The following is a 14093-nucleotide window of genomic DNA, read 5'->3' as shown; positions in this document are numbered from 1 at the left end:
GAAGCTGTATCTATCGTGTATTCCTTTTCGCGTTCCCCCGTAGCTCCTGCCGTTGTCACTCTACGCCTTTCGCACGATTCGCAACTCCAGTAATCACATCTGTGTATTCCTCAGCTAAACCAAATGTGATATAGAGCTCGATAAGAATCAAGGACGAGGGAGGGAAACGAGCCGAACTGCGCCTAGTGCTGCGAACGAGCTGGCGAGAAGGTCGACGGGTCGTCGAGACCTTGATGCGCGAGGAAGCCGTTGCGTTCGGTGACGGGAGTGAACGGGTGCGAAGTTGGTGTGGGAGAGGCAGGAGGAGTCGCGCCGCGGAAAGGAGAAACAGGTGCGCCAGCTGGAGTCGTCGTCTTCGGCGGCGCCGATTCGTCCATCTGGCGGAGCGACTTCGTAAGCCCGCAAAACTACCACAGTGAGCAGGAATCAGAAAGACGCACAGGCTCGGGAAGGGTCCCGACGGGCGCAGTGCGCAAAGGAGCGGGACTGAGAGGAGCTTCCGACATGGCAGGCTCGGGAGGCGGCGGGACGTAAGCCGGCTCGCCTTCGTTCGGCGGGTAGCCCATGACGAGGTGCAGGTTGCCTTGGTCGTCGGTCGCGTAGTACGTGCCAGGCGGAGGAGCCGTCAGACCGCCTGTTGAAGCGGGTCCTTCGCCGTAGCGAGGCTGGTGGAACGACCCGCGCTTCTCGCTGCGTCCCGAGTAGAGCGAATAGGCGTCGCCGGCCTGCGCATCGTGCTTCCTCTTGAGATAGATGAGGAGGAGCGCGATCAAGGCGATTCCGACGATGCCGCCAACGACGCCTCCGACGATGGCTGTGTTACAGAAGTCGTTGGGCCATACTCAAAGATCGGGGGATGTAGGGAACGCACCACCGATGTTCGCTCCGCCACCTCCGCCTCCTTCGCTAGCAGCGGAAGTTGGGGAAGAGTTCGACCTGCGAAAGGGGGGTTCAGCCACGCCTCCAAGAGTGAGGAGAGACTTTCGCGTACTTTGTCGCCGAGAAGCTCGGGTCAAGCGACGAAGCGAGGCTGTAGATTTGCGCTTGTGAAGCGGGGTCGTTCGTGCCCAGGCAATCTGCCCCGCTCGAGCCTGCGTTGATGACAGCATCCGGCGTCGACGCCTGAGCTCCATTCGTGCCCGACGCGCCGTCCGCGACGACGTAAAACATCGCTGCGACCGACAGACCCGCAGGCAAGTCCACTTTCCAGGAGAACGTTCCATTCTGCCGTTCGTCGTAGACCGAGGGAAGGCTGTACGTCTCGAGGAAGTTCTGCGTCCCGGTCACGTAGATGCCGAGGTACTTGGGCCCGACGGGTGCGGTGTAGCTGGTCGTAGCAAGGTCAGCAAAGCCCAACCAAAGAGGAGGGAGAGACGACGCACGTCCAGGTTGCAAACTCGCACTCGTACAGTGGCGGTAGCGATATGGTCGTCTTGACGCCTGTAGAAGTCGGCGCGGGTGCATTGGCGGTGGAGGAAGAGGCCGAGGCAAGCGAAGCTGGGCGAGAGGAGGAGTTTGACGCCTGAGCGAGAGCTGTCGTGGCGCTTGTCAGGAGAACGGCAGTCAGGGCTGGTAGCAGCAGTCTCGTTTGCATCCTCGTAGCAAGCGATGGCTGGCTGAGTTGGCGGGAGATGGGGAACCAGCGAGAGGAGGAAGAGGACCGTGGCCGGGGAGTCCGCGGAGGCGTCTCCTGTCTGGTCAAGCACGCGGTCTTCGTTACCATACGCCGTGTATCCGCGGTCAAGAAGCGTTAAACCGTCTTTTGTATGGCTGCGTAGCAGGAACGCGGCTGCAGTCGCCGTGCCGCGACAATCGACCCTGCGAGTATAGCGCAAGCGGGTACGGACAGTCAGAGTAGCGCATACCACGATGCGCAGCCAGCAAAGGCGAGCGAAGCGGAAGGGCGGGTCACGGAAGAGGTCGAAGAGGGGGAGGTCGACTCTTTCGCTCCTCGCTCCTCCCTCGTTCTCACCTCGACCTGGAGCGATGCCGCCCAAAGGGAAGGGCAAGAAAGGTGCGTGTTACCCGCCACAGCTGCTCTCGCGCCGTCCCGGCCCCTACGCCTCGCTGTGTATCCTCATCAGTCCGCCCCGCTCGCAGACGGCGACGACAGCGCTGGAGGGAAGTTAAAGTCGGCTCAGTCGCTCAAGGTGAGCGGTGAGCTGCAGCACTCTCTTCGCGCGCATTCAGTTCCAACAGACGTGCTTGCCGAGGCGGTACACCCCTTCACTCCGCTCGCTCGCAACTTTCGCCCCCTTCCCTGCCTCATTTGCGTCGTCAGGAGTGTCGAATTGGGGGTTGAAGGAGCTGCTGGATCACAAAGGACCGCTGCACACCCGCTGACCTGCCCTGTTGACCCGACAGCTTCGGCACATTCTTTGCGAGAAGGCCAGCAAGGCGCAGCAGGCGCTCGAGCGGCTTAAGGCGGGCGAAGCGTTCGACAAGGTTGCGAGTGACATGAGCGAGGACAAGGCGCGGCAAGGCGGGTCGCTCGGGTGCGTTCAGCTCCCCTGCTCTCCCGCTTTTCTTGCAGACGTACTGATCAAGGTCCCGCAGCTGGATGAACCGGACAGGAATGGTCGGACCGTTCCAAGACGCAGCGTTTGATATCCCCGTCTCAACGGTCGGCAAGCCCATCTACAAGGAGATCAAGACAAAATTCGGCTACCAGTCTGTCCACCCCATCCTGTTCATGACTCCCTGCTCAATGGCTCCCGCTCACTGCATGCCTTGTGCAGCATCGTCATGGTCGAGGACCGGAAGTAGGGGCTTGCCAGCAGTCCAGCACCACCGCTGTGAGCACTTCGACCCGCCGCTTCGACCATTCAGCATTTCCGGTGTACCCTTCTTGCATTACACATTGTACATGATCTCCGGCTGCTTTACCAGGCAAGCCACTGTCTCTCCATTGAGGGAGTACAGCCCTGCCTCAGCACTTCCATCAACGGAGGGAGAACGCTCCTCCGCCCTCTGCGTGATCCTGCTTCTTCGACTCGCTCGCCAGCCGGCGGCACAGGGACAGCCCTTCGACTTCCCTTTCATCAGGCTGGAGCCGAGCGCACAGCCGGGCTCATTTGGAGTCTGCGGGCCCCTTCCCTCACCGCCGCCGCCTTCTCCCGCCTCCCAGCCTCGGACTCCTCCTTCCTTGCAATTCGGACAACTGGCTGGGTTGTGCGCGCGATGGACTGCGAAGACGGCAAGTTACGGAGAAGGAGGGATCGTCGTCGCGTGCGTGAGACAATAGCCTTTCGAGGATCGGCGGAACACGCTTCGGCAGAAGGACCCGAAGTCACTTTCTCCGAGGTTGACTTCTCACCTTTTCTTCGACGCGCGTTTCTCGCTTCTGCGTCTGTCTGCGCCGGCGCTGGATCCCGCGAAGGATCCCTTCGAGCCAGCCATGAGGGCCTGGCCACCCGCCTCACGCCTCCCACGCGGGGCGCTTCATGCTCGCCCTCCCGACAGGTTCATTGCATTCGCTGGAGAAGGCCCGGCTGGCATGGAAAACGCACAGCTCGCTCGCCAGTCTTCCTCTCTCTCTTCCTCGTTCCTTCACCTAGCTTTTCACCGGCTTTGCCTTCAAAGTCCGTGGTGATGACGGAGGAGACAGTACTCGATCACAAACCAACCCCGCTATCCGGAGGGCGAGGTTGCGCGAGGCGGCTGCTTTGGCCCCTCCTCGACGCCTCGTCTCGATTTTCCTGCGCGGTGATGCCTTGCGGCGAACATGCCTTTCGGCGGTGAAGGTGCAGCCGACCCACAGCACGGCGACACGGCGCATCGCCAGCGCCCGCCATCGGTTCCGCCCGCGGCCGCCGTCGTCCAGCATCCGCCCGTCTACACTCCGTACCAGTTCGCATCCCCTGCCGACTCGCCTGCCCTCGCGTCGTACGGCCAGCACTACCATGGACTCGCTTACCCGCCGCACCAAGCCCCGCAGGCGATGCACGCCGCACACGCAGCCGACGAACCTGCCTTTCGCTCGCCAACCTTGACCAGCCGCACTCCCACCGCCGAGGGCCGCGCAAACGCCCCAGAGAAGCCATACAGCAGGCAGGAAGGGCGTGTAGCAGCGAGCGAGCCCCGGAGCGGGAAGGAAGAGGTCGTTGGCACCGCCGCCTCGACCTCTGGAACGGCGCCGCCGAAAATCGTCAAGAAGGCGGACAGGTCCTGCAAGAAGTGCGTATGCCCCTCTTATGCATTGACGAGCGCGACGCGAACTTACGCGAGCCGTTCCGTCCAGGTGCCGCGAGAGGCGAGTTCGTTGCGGCCGAGAGGTTCGTGTTGTTTGCCTTCGAGGATCGCGGGACGGCGCTGGACGCTTCGCTTGCGTGCCGCTGGGCTCAACAACGCTTTCTGGACTGCGCGCTGACCGGGCGACCGCTGCGAACACAGTATCCAACCTGCTCTCGCTGCAAGAAGCGGCGCGATGCGTGCTCGTACGGCGAAGGGGTGTTTGTGTGCGTACCCGCCCGCTTTCAGAGATCATTGAACGCTCGCTGACTCGCTCTACGTGCAGGGAAGAGGTGGTGGAAGGTTCGGACCAACAGCGGATAGCGGAACTCGAGAGCAAGATTTGTGCGTTCTCGCCTTCGCTTCACACGCGACACAGTCTGACCCGCACGCAATCGCAGCATCGCTTCAGAGTCAGCTCAAAAGCACGAGCTCGTTCATACCCTCCCGCTCCTCCTCGAACTCGACGTCCCCCCTCGCAACCGTCTTGTCCTCGGACAATCTCCCAGACGCCATCTCGCGACCCATCATCGACAGTCTCAACCCGATCGAGCAGTCCTCGCTCGTCTACTTCCTCGAAACTGAGGCGAGGACGGAGCCTGGGCGGATGGACGCGAATATGGGCGGTGGCTCGGACGGCAACGGTTTGGCGGAGGCGATCACGCGGCATCTTCTCGACGGTGCGCTTCCGGTTCTCGCTTCCTAGATTCACAATGTACTGACACTTTTTCTACAGCCGCCTGCCGAGCCTGCGACTCGAAGCTCCCTGGCCTCGCGAACCTCGTCGCGCGAGTCGACTTCTACAAGACCCACCTCCGCGAGCTCGATGCATCAGGACGCGTCTCTGTCGCCGTTTTGTGCGCCCTCGGAGCCCGCACTTCTCCTCACCACGTTTGTCCCATCCCGTTACTCTTCGCAGAGCGCGTGCTCACTCTCCCGCACGGCAGACTCTTTTCGGCATCTCTTCGGTCCAAGGCGTCGACGGCTCGCCCAGTCCTTCACTATTCGCGGCGGTCGGCTCGAGGCGCGAGAACCTGTGTCGCTCGCTCGAGTCGCAGGCACGCGAGACGGCTTGGGCGACGGGGCTGTTTCGAGACCAGTCGTACGAGGGTCTCGAGGCGCTCGTTGGGCTCATGGTGCTGTCGATGCGTGAGTTGCGCGACGAACGAGGATGGGGAAGTGAAGGCTGATCAGGTTTGGCCTGCGCAGACGAGGAGAATGATCTCGAGGACACACGCTTCCTCGTTCGACAAGCGGTCGGCACCTTCCTCGACATCCGACATGCCGAGTTGCGGAACGGCAAGAGCTCGACGCTAGGACCGACGATGGGAACGGCTATCTTCGTGCGTTCTTTTGCCTCGACGGTACTCGACGCCGGCTGACCTTAGCCCGCTCGCAGATGGTCGATGCCTACGTCGCCGTCCGCACCGGTCGCGTCAGCCTCATCACGCCCGGCGAGCTGCAAGAGTTCTGGTCGACAGCAGGCTTCGACGTGCCAGACTTGGTCAGCCCGTGCGTCACAAACATAGTCCAGCAAGTCGCGGATCAGCCGGTCATCACCTGGGAGGCGGTTCAGGACGTCACGACTATCATTTTCAACTACACGCTCGCTTGTTACCGCGTTTTCGCTCAGGTCGTTGGTCGTGAGTGCCGCTCGTTCGCTCGGAGCGCTTCTCGCCATCCTGACCGCTCTTCGTCACGCAGCCGTCCAAAAGCCCGACTCGTCTTCCCTCCTCGGCTTCATCCGCAACCTCTGGCACCTTATCGACCAGATTCACAACGCCATCCAGCGCTTCCAGCAACGCCTCGTCTCGCTCACGACGCCCATTTCAGGCGCAAACGACGACCCGCACGGAACGGACCACGCCATCCTCCTCGCCGTCTGGGCCGACGACATGCTCGTTAATCTCGTCGGGCTCGTGCACCTGTATTTGATGCGGGATCGGAACGGCGGGCAGTATGGTCCAGAGCGCGAGGGGGATGAGGAGCTGGAAAGGACAAGGGCAGAGTCGAGCATGAGGGTGTTCAAGTGCCTCAAGTTGCTTGCGTGCGTCTCCTATTGTCGCGCTTTCCCGCGTTTCCGCGCTGACGAGACTCTTCGCACAGCTTCTACTGCCAGGTTCGCTTCGTTTGACCCTCTTCTCGCTTTTCCTCGCATGCTGACCGCTCTTTCGCTTCGCTCGCAGCTCTACTGCAACTCGGAAGACCGTCACAACGTCATCCACCTCCTCATGCACCTCGTCCCGCTCTCGAACTGGACGTCGCTCGTCGCCATGCGCATCGGCCAGCCTGGTGGGCCGCTCAACGAGGAGTTCGAGATTACGGAGGAAGAGCTCGACTGGTGCGTTCGGCACGCTCAGCCGCAGTCGATGCCTGTGCTGACGGGACGCGCGACGCAGGTTCCGCATGGCTCTCGAGCTCAGCCTGTTCTACAACCCTCAGCTTTCTTCGACACTTCGCGCTCTCAACAACGCCCGTCAGTTGTACATACAGCGCGGCGGTCCGCCTCCTGCCCCGCCTCCGCCTCCCTCCGTCCCTAGTGAGTTGCGCTTCTCTTCCCTTCCGACACGAGAGCTAACAGGCCGTGCGTCGCAGACGGCCCGGCATCCTACCCTTCCACGGCTCACTCGAACGTACACACGCCCGTTCGAGCCCAGCAGGCAGATCCGGGCTCTTCCCCCAAAACGATGCCGGCCAGCCTCCAATTTGCCTACCCTCAGCTCGATCAGCCGCATCAGCATCCGCATCAACCTCAGCATCCGCAGCATCCGCAGCATCAGCAGCATCAGCAGCAGCAGCAGCAGCAGCACGACCAACCGTACCGGTCTCAGTCCTTCCACATGTTCGATTTCCCTGAGCACATACAACTCGACCAGCGACCGCCGGTGCCCGCCCTTCCTCCTCCGCATCGCGATCACCCTCTCCCCTTCGCGCTCGACCTCGACGCGCAACTCGGGCACCCAGGCTTCGCAGATGGCGCCGGCGAGGATCCTGCGGCAGGAGGTTCCGACGTCCGCAGCGCGTTCAGGTCGATCGACTGGGCCGACTTGTCGCTCACGCCGGCGCCAGCAGTCGGGTCCGAGGGCAGCAGTAGCTCGATCGAAGAATGGCTGAAGCGGCCGCGCAGGAACTCGTAAAAGCGGGACGAGCCGGCGCCTCTTCGCTCGCAAGATACCCCTCGACTTTCTGCACTTTGTACACATCGCAGCATCATTCGTACATCAAGGCGGTCAGCAATGGATTCCAGTCATCAGCAGCAGCAGCGCCGCGAAACTTTCAACTCTCCGGTCTATGACGACGTCGCCTCTTGCCCCCTTCCAATCAAGATTGTCTGGCCTCCCAAGCTCCCTTGACGCTTCCCCCCGGGTGTAGTGACTTCATGACGGAAGCTGACGATGGGAAAGATGCGCACGCGTGCCTCTGACCTCTCGTGTGAGGCTGTTCCGTCGCTGTCCCGAGTCGCCGACGCAACTCCCTCGACGTCTCGTTCGCCCGCCTCTCCGCTTCTCTTTTCCTCACACTGTCTCTGTCGTCGCTCTTCGCATAGCACGACTACCTGCAGCTTCAGTCCAGGGCTTATCCTCGACCTCCCCGTTCGACCTTCTCCCACTCATCTGTCGCCCCCTTCTTCGCTCCTATCCACTCGTAACCCGTCTCCTGCGTCGAAATGGGTAACAACGCACTCAACTTGAACCCGGTGCGTCCTCTTCACATCGCTAGGAGACGTCGAAACCGTTGCTTACCTTCGTAATCCTCCTCCTCGTCCTCCTCTTTCTCCTTCTCCTCCTCATCCTCGACCTGAACCCTCGAAACAGACTAGGGCGAACATCGACATTACTACGCACGCCAGTGACTGGTTATGGGCTGTCTTTGCCATCATGGCGCTCGCATCTATCGCCATCCTCGCTTGGGGTCACTTGAAGCGACCGGTGGGCGAGCGGGCGTTCCACGAGCTCGCCGCAGCATTGTGCTTCACTGCGTCCATCGCATAGTATGTCTGAGATCTCCCCCTCCTCCGCCTTTCCCGCGCTGACCCGCCTTTCTGCCCCCTCTGCGCAGTTTCGCCATGGCCAGTGACTCGGTTCGACCGCTGTCCCAGTCGAGTTCATTCGTTCTGGCACTCGCGGCGCTAACTGGGTCAGCCAAGGCGTCACCCGCCCAACCCGTTCGATTTGGTACGCCCGCTACATCGACTGGACAATCACGACGCCTCTCCTCCTCCTCGAGCTCCTCCTCGTCACCGGTCTCCCGCTCTCTCAGATCTTCTCCGTCCTCTTCTTTGACCTGGTGATGATTGAGACGGGCCTCATCGGCGCCCTCGTCGCCTCCCGCTACAAGTGCGTTTGCACATCTGCTGTTCACGTTTCCCCTCGTACTAAGTCACACTCCATAGATGGGGCTTCTACGCGTTTGGCTGCGCCGCCCTCCTCTACATCACCTACTTCCTCCTGGTCCCCGGCCGCCGCTCCTCGCAGCGTCTCGGCACCGACTTCCACAAGAGCTACTCGACCGGCGCGCTCTACCTATCCCTTATCTGGCTCGTCTACCCCATCATCGTGAGTTCCATCAGCCTCTCTGCGCTGTTCCGGAGACTGGAGCTGACAGCGCTTGCACGTTCGCAGTGGGGAGTCGCAGATGGAGGAAACTACATCACCCCGACAAGTGAGATGGTCGCCTACGGCGTCCTCGACATCCTCGCCAAGCCGGTCTTTTCGGTCGTCCACCTCATGTCGCTCTCGAGGCTCGACCACGCCCGCCTCGGTATGGTTCGTCCGATCTTCTCTTCTATCCTCTCGCTCTCGCTGACGTCGCTTTTGTATGAAGTCCTCGTCGAAGGTCTCTGACGGCGCCCACCAGAATCTCCTCAACGAGAAGATGGGCCCGAACTCGACTAGCGCCACACCTCGCGCTTCCACCGTCGCTTCGCCCAACGCCGGCAACTACGGCGACGGCTCGCACTTCCACGGCGGCGCTGGTACCGGTATGGGCGTCGGAAACGGCGCTGGAACCGGAACGGTCGGCGACGGTTCGCACTTCCACCGCGGCGGCAATGCTGCCGCCGCCGTCTAAGCTGCCGCTTCTCCCCCTCCCTCGCTCCGCTCGCAAGGCCGGCGCTGAGACGAAGCCGCGGCGGCACGGCATGCAGTAGTGGTGGTTGCACTCGAGGTGGTCCACGAGCGCATCCCACTCCTCGAACTCCCACCCGTTGCAGGTGTCGCAGATCCAGACCTGCCAGTGATCGTTGAACCACCAGGACATCGCAACGCGGTCGATCTTAACGGAGTCGAGGAAGCTTCTGAAGCCGTGGAAGGAAGAGAAGGGCTTGATCTGGTGCGCCTGCTCAAGCTGATCAGGAAGACAAAGGGAGGCGAAGTCGTCGAGACTGCCAACAAAGGGAAGGGTCAGCGCGTTGCAGAGGGCTCCGATAGCCTCAGTGAGGCACGTACGCACCTTCACAAGCGCACAGCGAGCGGGAGGACTGCCAGTGGACTGGACGCGACCGGAGGAGGACCGAGAGCTTCGAGAGAACGGCGAGAAGCGCGGGAAAGGCTGGCTGACTATGGCAGCGAGTCCTGGAGCCAGTAAGCGCACGTAGCAGGCAGTCTGAGCTGTTCTGGCGAGGTCGAGCGAGATGTCAAAGCGAGAGAAGTGAAATCGCGGAGGCTGGCGTCGACAACAACTTCGCAGGCGGCTTGAAGCTCGGATAGCACCCTTGCTGCACGCTGTCGTCGTTGTCGCAGTAGCGAGAGTCGAGCGGAGGGTATTGATTGCCATGCGAGGGGGAGAAGCGCAAAATGACCGGGAAGAGGGCAACAACAAGTATCCAGGCGAGCCAAGCAAGCTATCCCGTGCGTGTGCGAACCCGAACTACCACGTCAACGCCCTCATGCTCGTCGTCAACCCATCGAGCGCCTTCTGCAACCGGAATTGGAGGACGCCGCATCCTCCCCGCTCCGCATGCTGGACAAGGCCACTAAACGTTGAGAACTTGCGCCCGCAGTTCTCCATCGGGCACTTGTACAGCTTCTCGCCGGTGCGTCCCGTCTCTGTCGCGTAGGCGTGTCGAGGCGAGGTGAGGTGTTGATTGAGGCCGGCGAGGGAGTTGAAGAGGCGGTGGCAGAAGAAGCACTCGTAGGCCTGCTCCCAGTCGTTGTACGAGTCCTCGGTTGCGACCCATGACGAGCGCGTCTGGGCAGTCGGGCCGGCGATGAGGCGTTGAGACGAAGTCATGTAAGGACGGGCTGCTGGGAGCGAGCGCAACTTGTAGTCGATCTTCTGGCGGGTCCAGCCGGAATGACAGCTGCCGGCTTCAAGGTGGAGGACCATGGCCGAGTAGTCGATGAACTTGCGTCCGCAGCCAGCGGCGCACGGGATCCGCGCCTGGACGTGAGCGCTCGATTCGAGGTGCTGGGCAGTTGCTTGCGAGGTCAACGCGCGGTCTCGTACAATCAAGAGTACAGACGAGCACGCACTGCACGCAGGTCGGCTTGGCTGAGGAAAGCTCGTCGGTGCTCAATGCAGAATGGATGGCTCTGCCGGCCGTGCTCGTATCGACTCAGCTCGGACGCAAAGATCTGGTCGCAGCCTTGGCAGGGGAAGTGGTCGTAGACATCGTGATCGTGGAGGAGCTCGTCGTTGTCGAAATGCGTATCGCAGAGCGTGCAGAACGAATGCGCCGACGAATTGGCCCAGTGCGAGCGCAGCGCTGGCCACGACACGAAGTCGCGCTCGCAGTCCGTGCAAAAGTTGTGGTTCCTCGACATCTCGAGATGCTTGACAAGCGCAGACCAGTTGACGAACTCGCGCCCATTGCACTCGTCGCAGACCCATACGTCGTAGTCGTCGTCGTACCACCAGGTGTTCGGCATGGCGTCGCTCGACAGTAGGCAGAGACTGGACAAGAAGGATGCTTGCGAGGCGGCCGTCGCGAAGGGGGAGGACAAAGGGTCGAAGAGTCGGCCGGGCGACTGCCAGTGAGTCCTACGGGGTCAGCTCCGACTCTGCGACTCTGTAGACACGTCTATGGTGTGACTCACGTCTCGAAAAGTGCCTCCGAGACGGAGGGAAAGCGCCGAGAGTGCTTCGAAGCGAGACGAGGACTGAGAGTCGCAGAGAAGGGCGGGTCGGTTGGGAGGGCGTGTGGCGGCTCGACAGCGTTCGTACAGACATTTTAGCGAGTCCCGGAGGGCGATCTAAGCGGTTCAGCGAGGTCAAGCGAGAAGTCACGGCGAGAGAGATGAAGTTGCGGAGTTCGCCTCGACAACAACGTCGCCGCGCGCTTGCTGGGCTGTACGCGTACCTGCTAGACTCACAGTTGCTTACTGAGTGCCCACGACCCTGCTAAACCACCCGCCACGCCGTGTTGACGCCTGCTGAGCGAGCTCTCCCTCATCTCGACAACCTCGACGATGGGACTGCCACCGCGACCAGGAGGAGCGCCGTTGGGCTCATCGGCAGCACCGTCGGGACCACCGCCAGCGAGCGCACCCGCAGTCCGCCACTCTCCCATTCTCCCGCCCAAGCCATCCGGTCTCCCTGACCGTCCAGCTGCACCTCTCGGCAAAGGACCTGCGCACCCGCGCAGCGACGAGCGCGAGGAAGGGGAAGAGCCGGACGAGTTGCCGCCGAGGCGCAGGGGTCCGCCTGGAGGAGCCTTACCGCCGCCGACGGGTCCGAGGGGTCTAGGGAGGAGAGGTCGCAGTCCGTCCTTTGACCGCGACCGAGACGAGTGGTTCAACCGCGGCGAGCCGAGGGGAGGGAGGTACGATGCGTATGCGGACGAGCGCAGGGGCCCACCGCTCAGAGGACGACCGAGGTCGAGGAGTCCGAGTCCGTCGAGGAGTTTCAGGAGCGGCAGGTCGTGGAGTCGTAGCAGGAGTCGCTCGCCGCAGACTACGAGGAGGGGGCCTCCTCCTGCGGGCTATAGCGGTGGAAGGGGAGGGTACGGCAGACCAGGCTTCAGGGACTCGCCTCCCGTAAGGAGGCGTCCGCTTTCGAGGTCTCCTCCGCGTGCGTGCCCGCATTCATCTTGCCAGGCTCAGAATCACTAACGAAAGGTCTTGCAGCCTACATGCGACGGTCGAGGTCGCGTAGCCGCTCTCCGCCGACTCGTCGCTACGGTGGTCCGCCTTCGCCTGTCTACCGCCGCCACTCGCCTGGCCCTCCCCGCAGCTACGGCCCTCCCGGTCGCGGTCGCGATTTCTCACGCTCTCCTCCTCCTCTCAGCCGACGTTACCCTTCTCCCGGTCCTTCTTCCCGCCGCCCTTCCCGCTCGCCTCCTCCCGGTTATCGCTCCCGACGCCGCTCCCTCTCCCGCTCGCCTCCCGTTCCCCCTTCACACGCACCGTTCTCAGCGCGTTCAGCGAAGCGGGAATTCATCCCCGACGAAGACGAGGAAGACGACATGATCTTCCGCAAGGCGCGGAGGGTCGCTCATGCCGACTCAGGCGGTCGTGCGCGCTCCCGCACGCCTTTGTCGCCCTCGCCTCCGCGTTCGCGCGGACGAAGCCCGTCGCCTTTCTCGGGTCCTCCGTCTCGCCGTCGCTCTCCCTCACCACGAGGTGGCTCGTACCGCCATCGTCCACGTTCACCTTCTCCTCAATCACTCCGCTCAGGCCGCGACCTCCCTCCCTCAGTCCCAACAGGCCCCCGTGGCTTCCGCCCCATCACTGCCCAGCAACCTCCCGCCGCACCCGACGGTCCCGCCATCCCGACAGGTCCGCGTAGCCGTTTCCCACAACAGCCTCCGCGCGGTCCTGCGGCGCTGAACAAGCCTGCTGGACCTGGAGGTCTGCCTGCGATCCCGACTGGGCCGAAGGCGTGGAGGACGAGCATGATCGTCCCGCAGGGTCCGGCGGGAGCGCCAACTGGTCCTTCGTCGACGAGGCAGAGGGAGCCGAGTCCGCCGCCGAGACGGCAGCAGCAGGAGGAACAGCCGTCGAGGAGGAGGTCCGCCGAGCCGCCTGCTAGTACGCCTCCTCCGCCTCGACCCTCCGCAGCGCGCGAGCCGTCTCCCCCTCCCGCTTCCACCTCGACTCCCGCCCCTCCCTCGCACGTCAGCCAACTCGCACACGCGAAGCCCGTCGCGCCCACTCCCCCTCCTCCCCCCGCTCCGCTCTCGCCAGCCGCGACCGCCGCGCTCGCCGCAGACCGCGAAGCGCGCCTCGCGCAGATCGAGGCGCAGAGAAGGTCGAAGGTGCTTGCGAGGTTCTTGCCCAGAGGTGCGGGTGGGTTGGCGACGATTCAGCCGTTGGCGAAGGCGGTGGTTGTTGGACCTGTTGGAGCGGAGTGGGAGGCTGAGGTAAGTCACGAGGCTGTCCCAATCGCAGATCCGCCGTGCGAGCAGCGCGCTGGTCTCGGGCGGCGTACACGATGCGAGTCGCCTTACGATACTGACTCCTCGTCTCGCAGATCACCCGCCAGCGCACCGCCCGCCTCGCCCTCCTCCCCGCCTACGCCGACGCCCTCGCCGCTTCCTACAAGTCCGATTACTCGATCATCGCGACGCTCAAAGAGGCCGAGATCGCGCGCGAGGTGAGGAAGTTGGCGAGTGGGGAGATTAAGCCAGTGTTCGAGGATGAAGACGCCGTGATGGCTGCGTGAGGCGGGTCTCGGCGGTTGCGGCTACTTCACGTCGCCTGTGTAGGCGCGCTTGCATCGTCGTTGTTGCTGTACAACGCTTTCACAGCTGCTTGCGAAGGTCCGGCGCGGAGGTTGTCGTTGGACTCGCCGCTCGTCGCCTGCCGCCTCGCCAGCTTTACTACGCGTCGTTCTAAGCCGTACGCCAGCCTGTAAAGCCCCTTTCAAGCGCACAACTTGCGAAAATCGAAAGTCGCGTCTCCGCCGCGTTGCGACTCGCTCTC

At 62.7% G+C, this 14093-nt stretch overlaps 6 protein-coding genes across 6 annotated transcripts; 4 read left to right on the top strand and 2 right to left on the bottom strand.

The window, feature by feature from the left end:
• Positions 1–182: 182 nt before the first annotated feature.
• Positions 183–1594, bottom strand: RHTO_07137 (uncharacterized protein; the record flags this gene model as incomplete). The annotated part of the gene is made up of 5 exons (XM_016420795.1): positions 183–377; positions 441–814; positions 872–936; positions 992–1327; positions 1383–1594. The coding sequence occupies 5 exons, from the start codon at positions 1592–1594 to the stop codon at positions 183–185; spliced, it is 1182 nt and encodes a 393-aa protein (XP_016274522.1).
• A 275-nt stretch (positions 1595–1869) lies between these two features.
• Positions 1870–2766, top strand: RHTO_07136 (Peptidyl-prolyl cis-trans isomerase, PpiC-type; the record flags this gene model as incomplete). Its single annotated transcript, XM_016420794.1, has 5 exons — positions 1870–2014; positions 2101–2150; positions 2365–2495; positions 2557–2688; positions 2739–2766. The coding sequence occupies 5 exons, from the start codon at positions 1870–1872 to the stop codon at positions 2764–2766; spliced, it is 486 nt and encodes a 161-aa protein (XP_016274521.1).
• Positions 2767–3724: 958 nt separating this feature from the next.
• On the top strand, positions 3725–7367 carry RHTO_07135 (C6 transcription factor; the record flags this gene model as incomplete). Its single annotated transcript, XM_016420793.1, has 14 exons — positions 3725–4176; positions 4241–4274; positions 4393–4457; positions 4517–4575; positions 4632–4910; positions 4967–5121; positions 5178–5379; positions 5440–5573; positions 5630–5873; positions 5935–6277; positions 6337–6349; positions 6417–6571; positions 6630–6769; positions 6826–7367. The coding sequence occupies 14 exons, from the start codon at positions 3725–3727 to the stop codon at positions 7365–7367; spliced, it is 2817 nt and encodes a 938-aa protein (XP_016274520.1).
• Positions 7368–7897: 530 nt separating this feature from the next.
• RHTO_07134 (heat shock protein 30) lies at positions 7898–9300 on the top strand (the record flags this gene model as incomplete). Its single annotated transcript, XM_016420792.1, has 7 exons — positions 7898–7927; positions 8046–8221; positions 8290–8303; positions 8378–8567; positions 8624–8786; positions 8853–8996; positions 9055–9300. The coding sequence occupies 7 exons, from the start codon at positions 7898–7900 to the stop codon at positions 9298–9300; spliced, it is 963 nt and encodes a 320-aa protein (XP_016274519.1).
• A 798-nt stretch (positions 9301–10098) lies between these two features.
• On the bottom strand, positions 10099–11099 carry RHTO_07133 (zinc finger protein; the record flags this gene model as incomplete). The annotated part of the gene is made up of 2 exons (XM_016420791.1): positions 10099–10638; positions 10704–11099. 2 exons carry the CDS (start codon positions 11097–11099, stop codon positions 10099–10101), a joined length of 936 nt encoding a protein of 311 aa, XP_016274518.1.
• Positions 11100–11639: 540 nt separating this feature from the next.
• Positions 11640–13833, top strand: RHTO_07132 (uncharacterized protein; the record flags this gene model as incomplete). Its single annotated transcript, XM_016420790.1, has 3 exons — positions 11640–12240; positions 12297–13531; positions 13642–13833. 3 exons carry the CDS (start codon positions 11640–11642, stop codon positions 13831–13833), a joined length of 2028 nt encoding a protein of 675 aa, XP_016274517.1.
• Positions 13834–14093: the final 260 nt, after the last annotated feature.

Source organism: Rhodotorula toruloides, assembly GCF_000320785.1.
Source record: "Rhodotorula toruloides NP11 unplaced genomic scaffold Scaffold6, whole genome shotgun sequence".
NCBI classification, from domain to species: Eukaryota; Fungi; Basidiomycota; class Microbotryomycetes; order Sporidiobolales; family Sporidiobolaceae; genus Rhodotorula; species Rhodotorula toruloides.
This window is presented reverse-complemented; position numbering and strand designations above follow the sequence as displayed.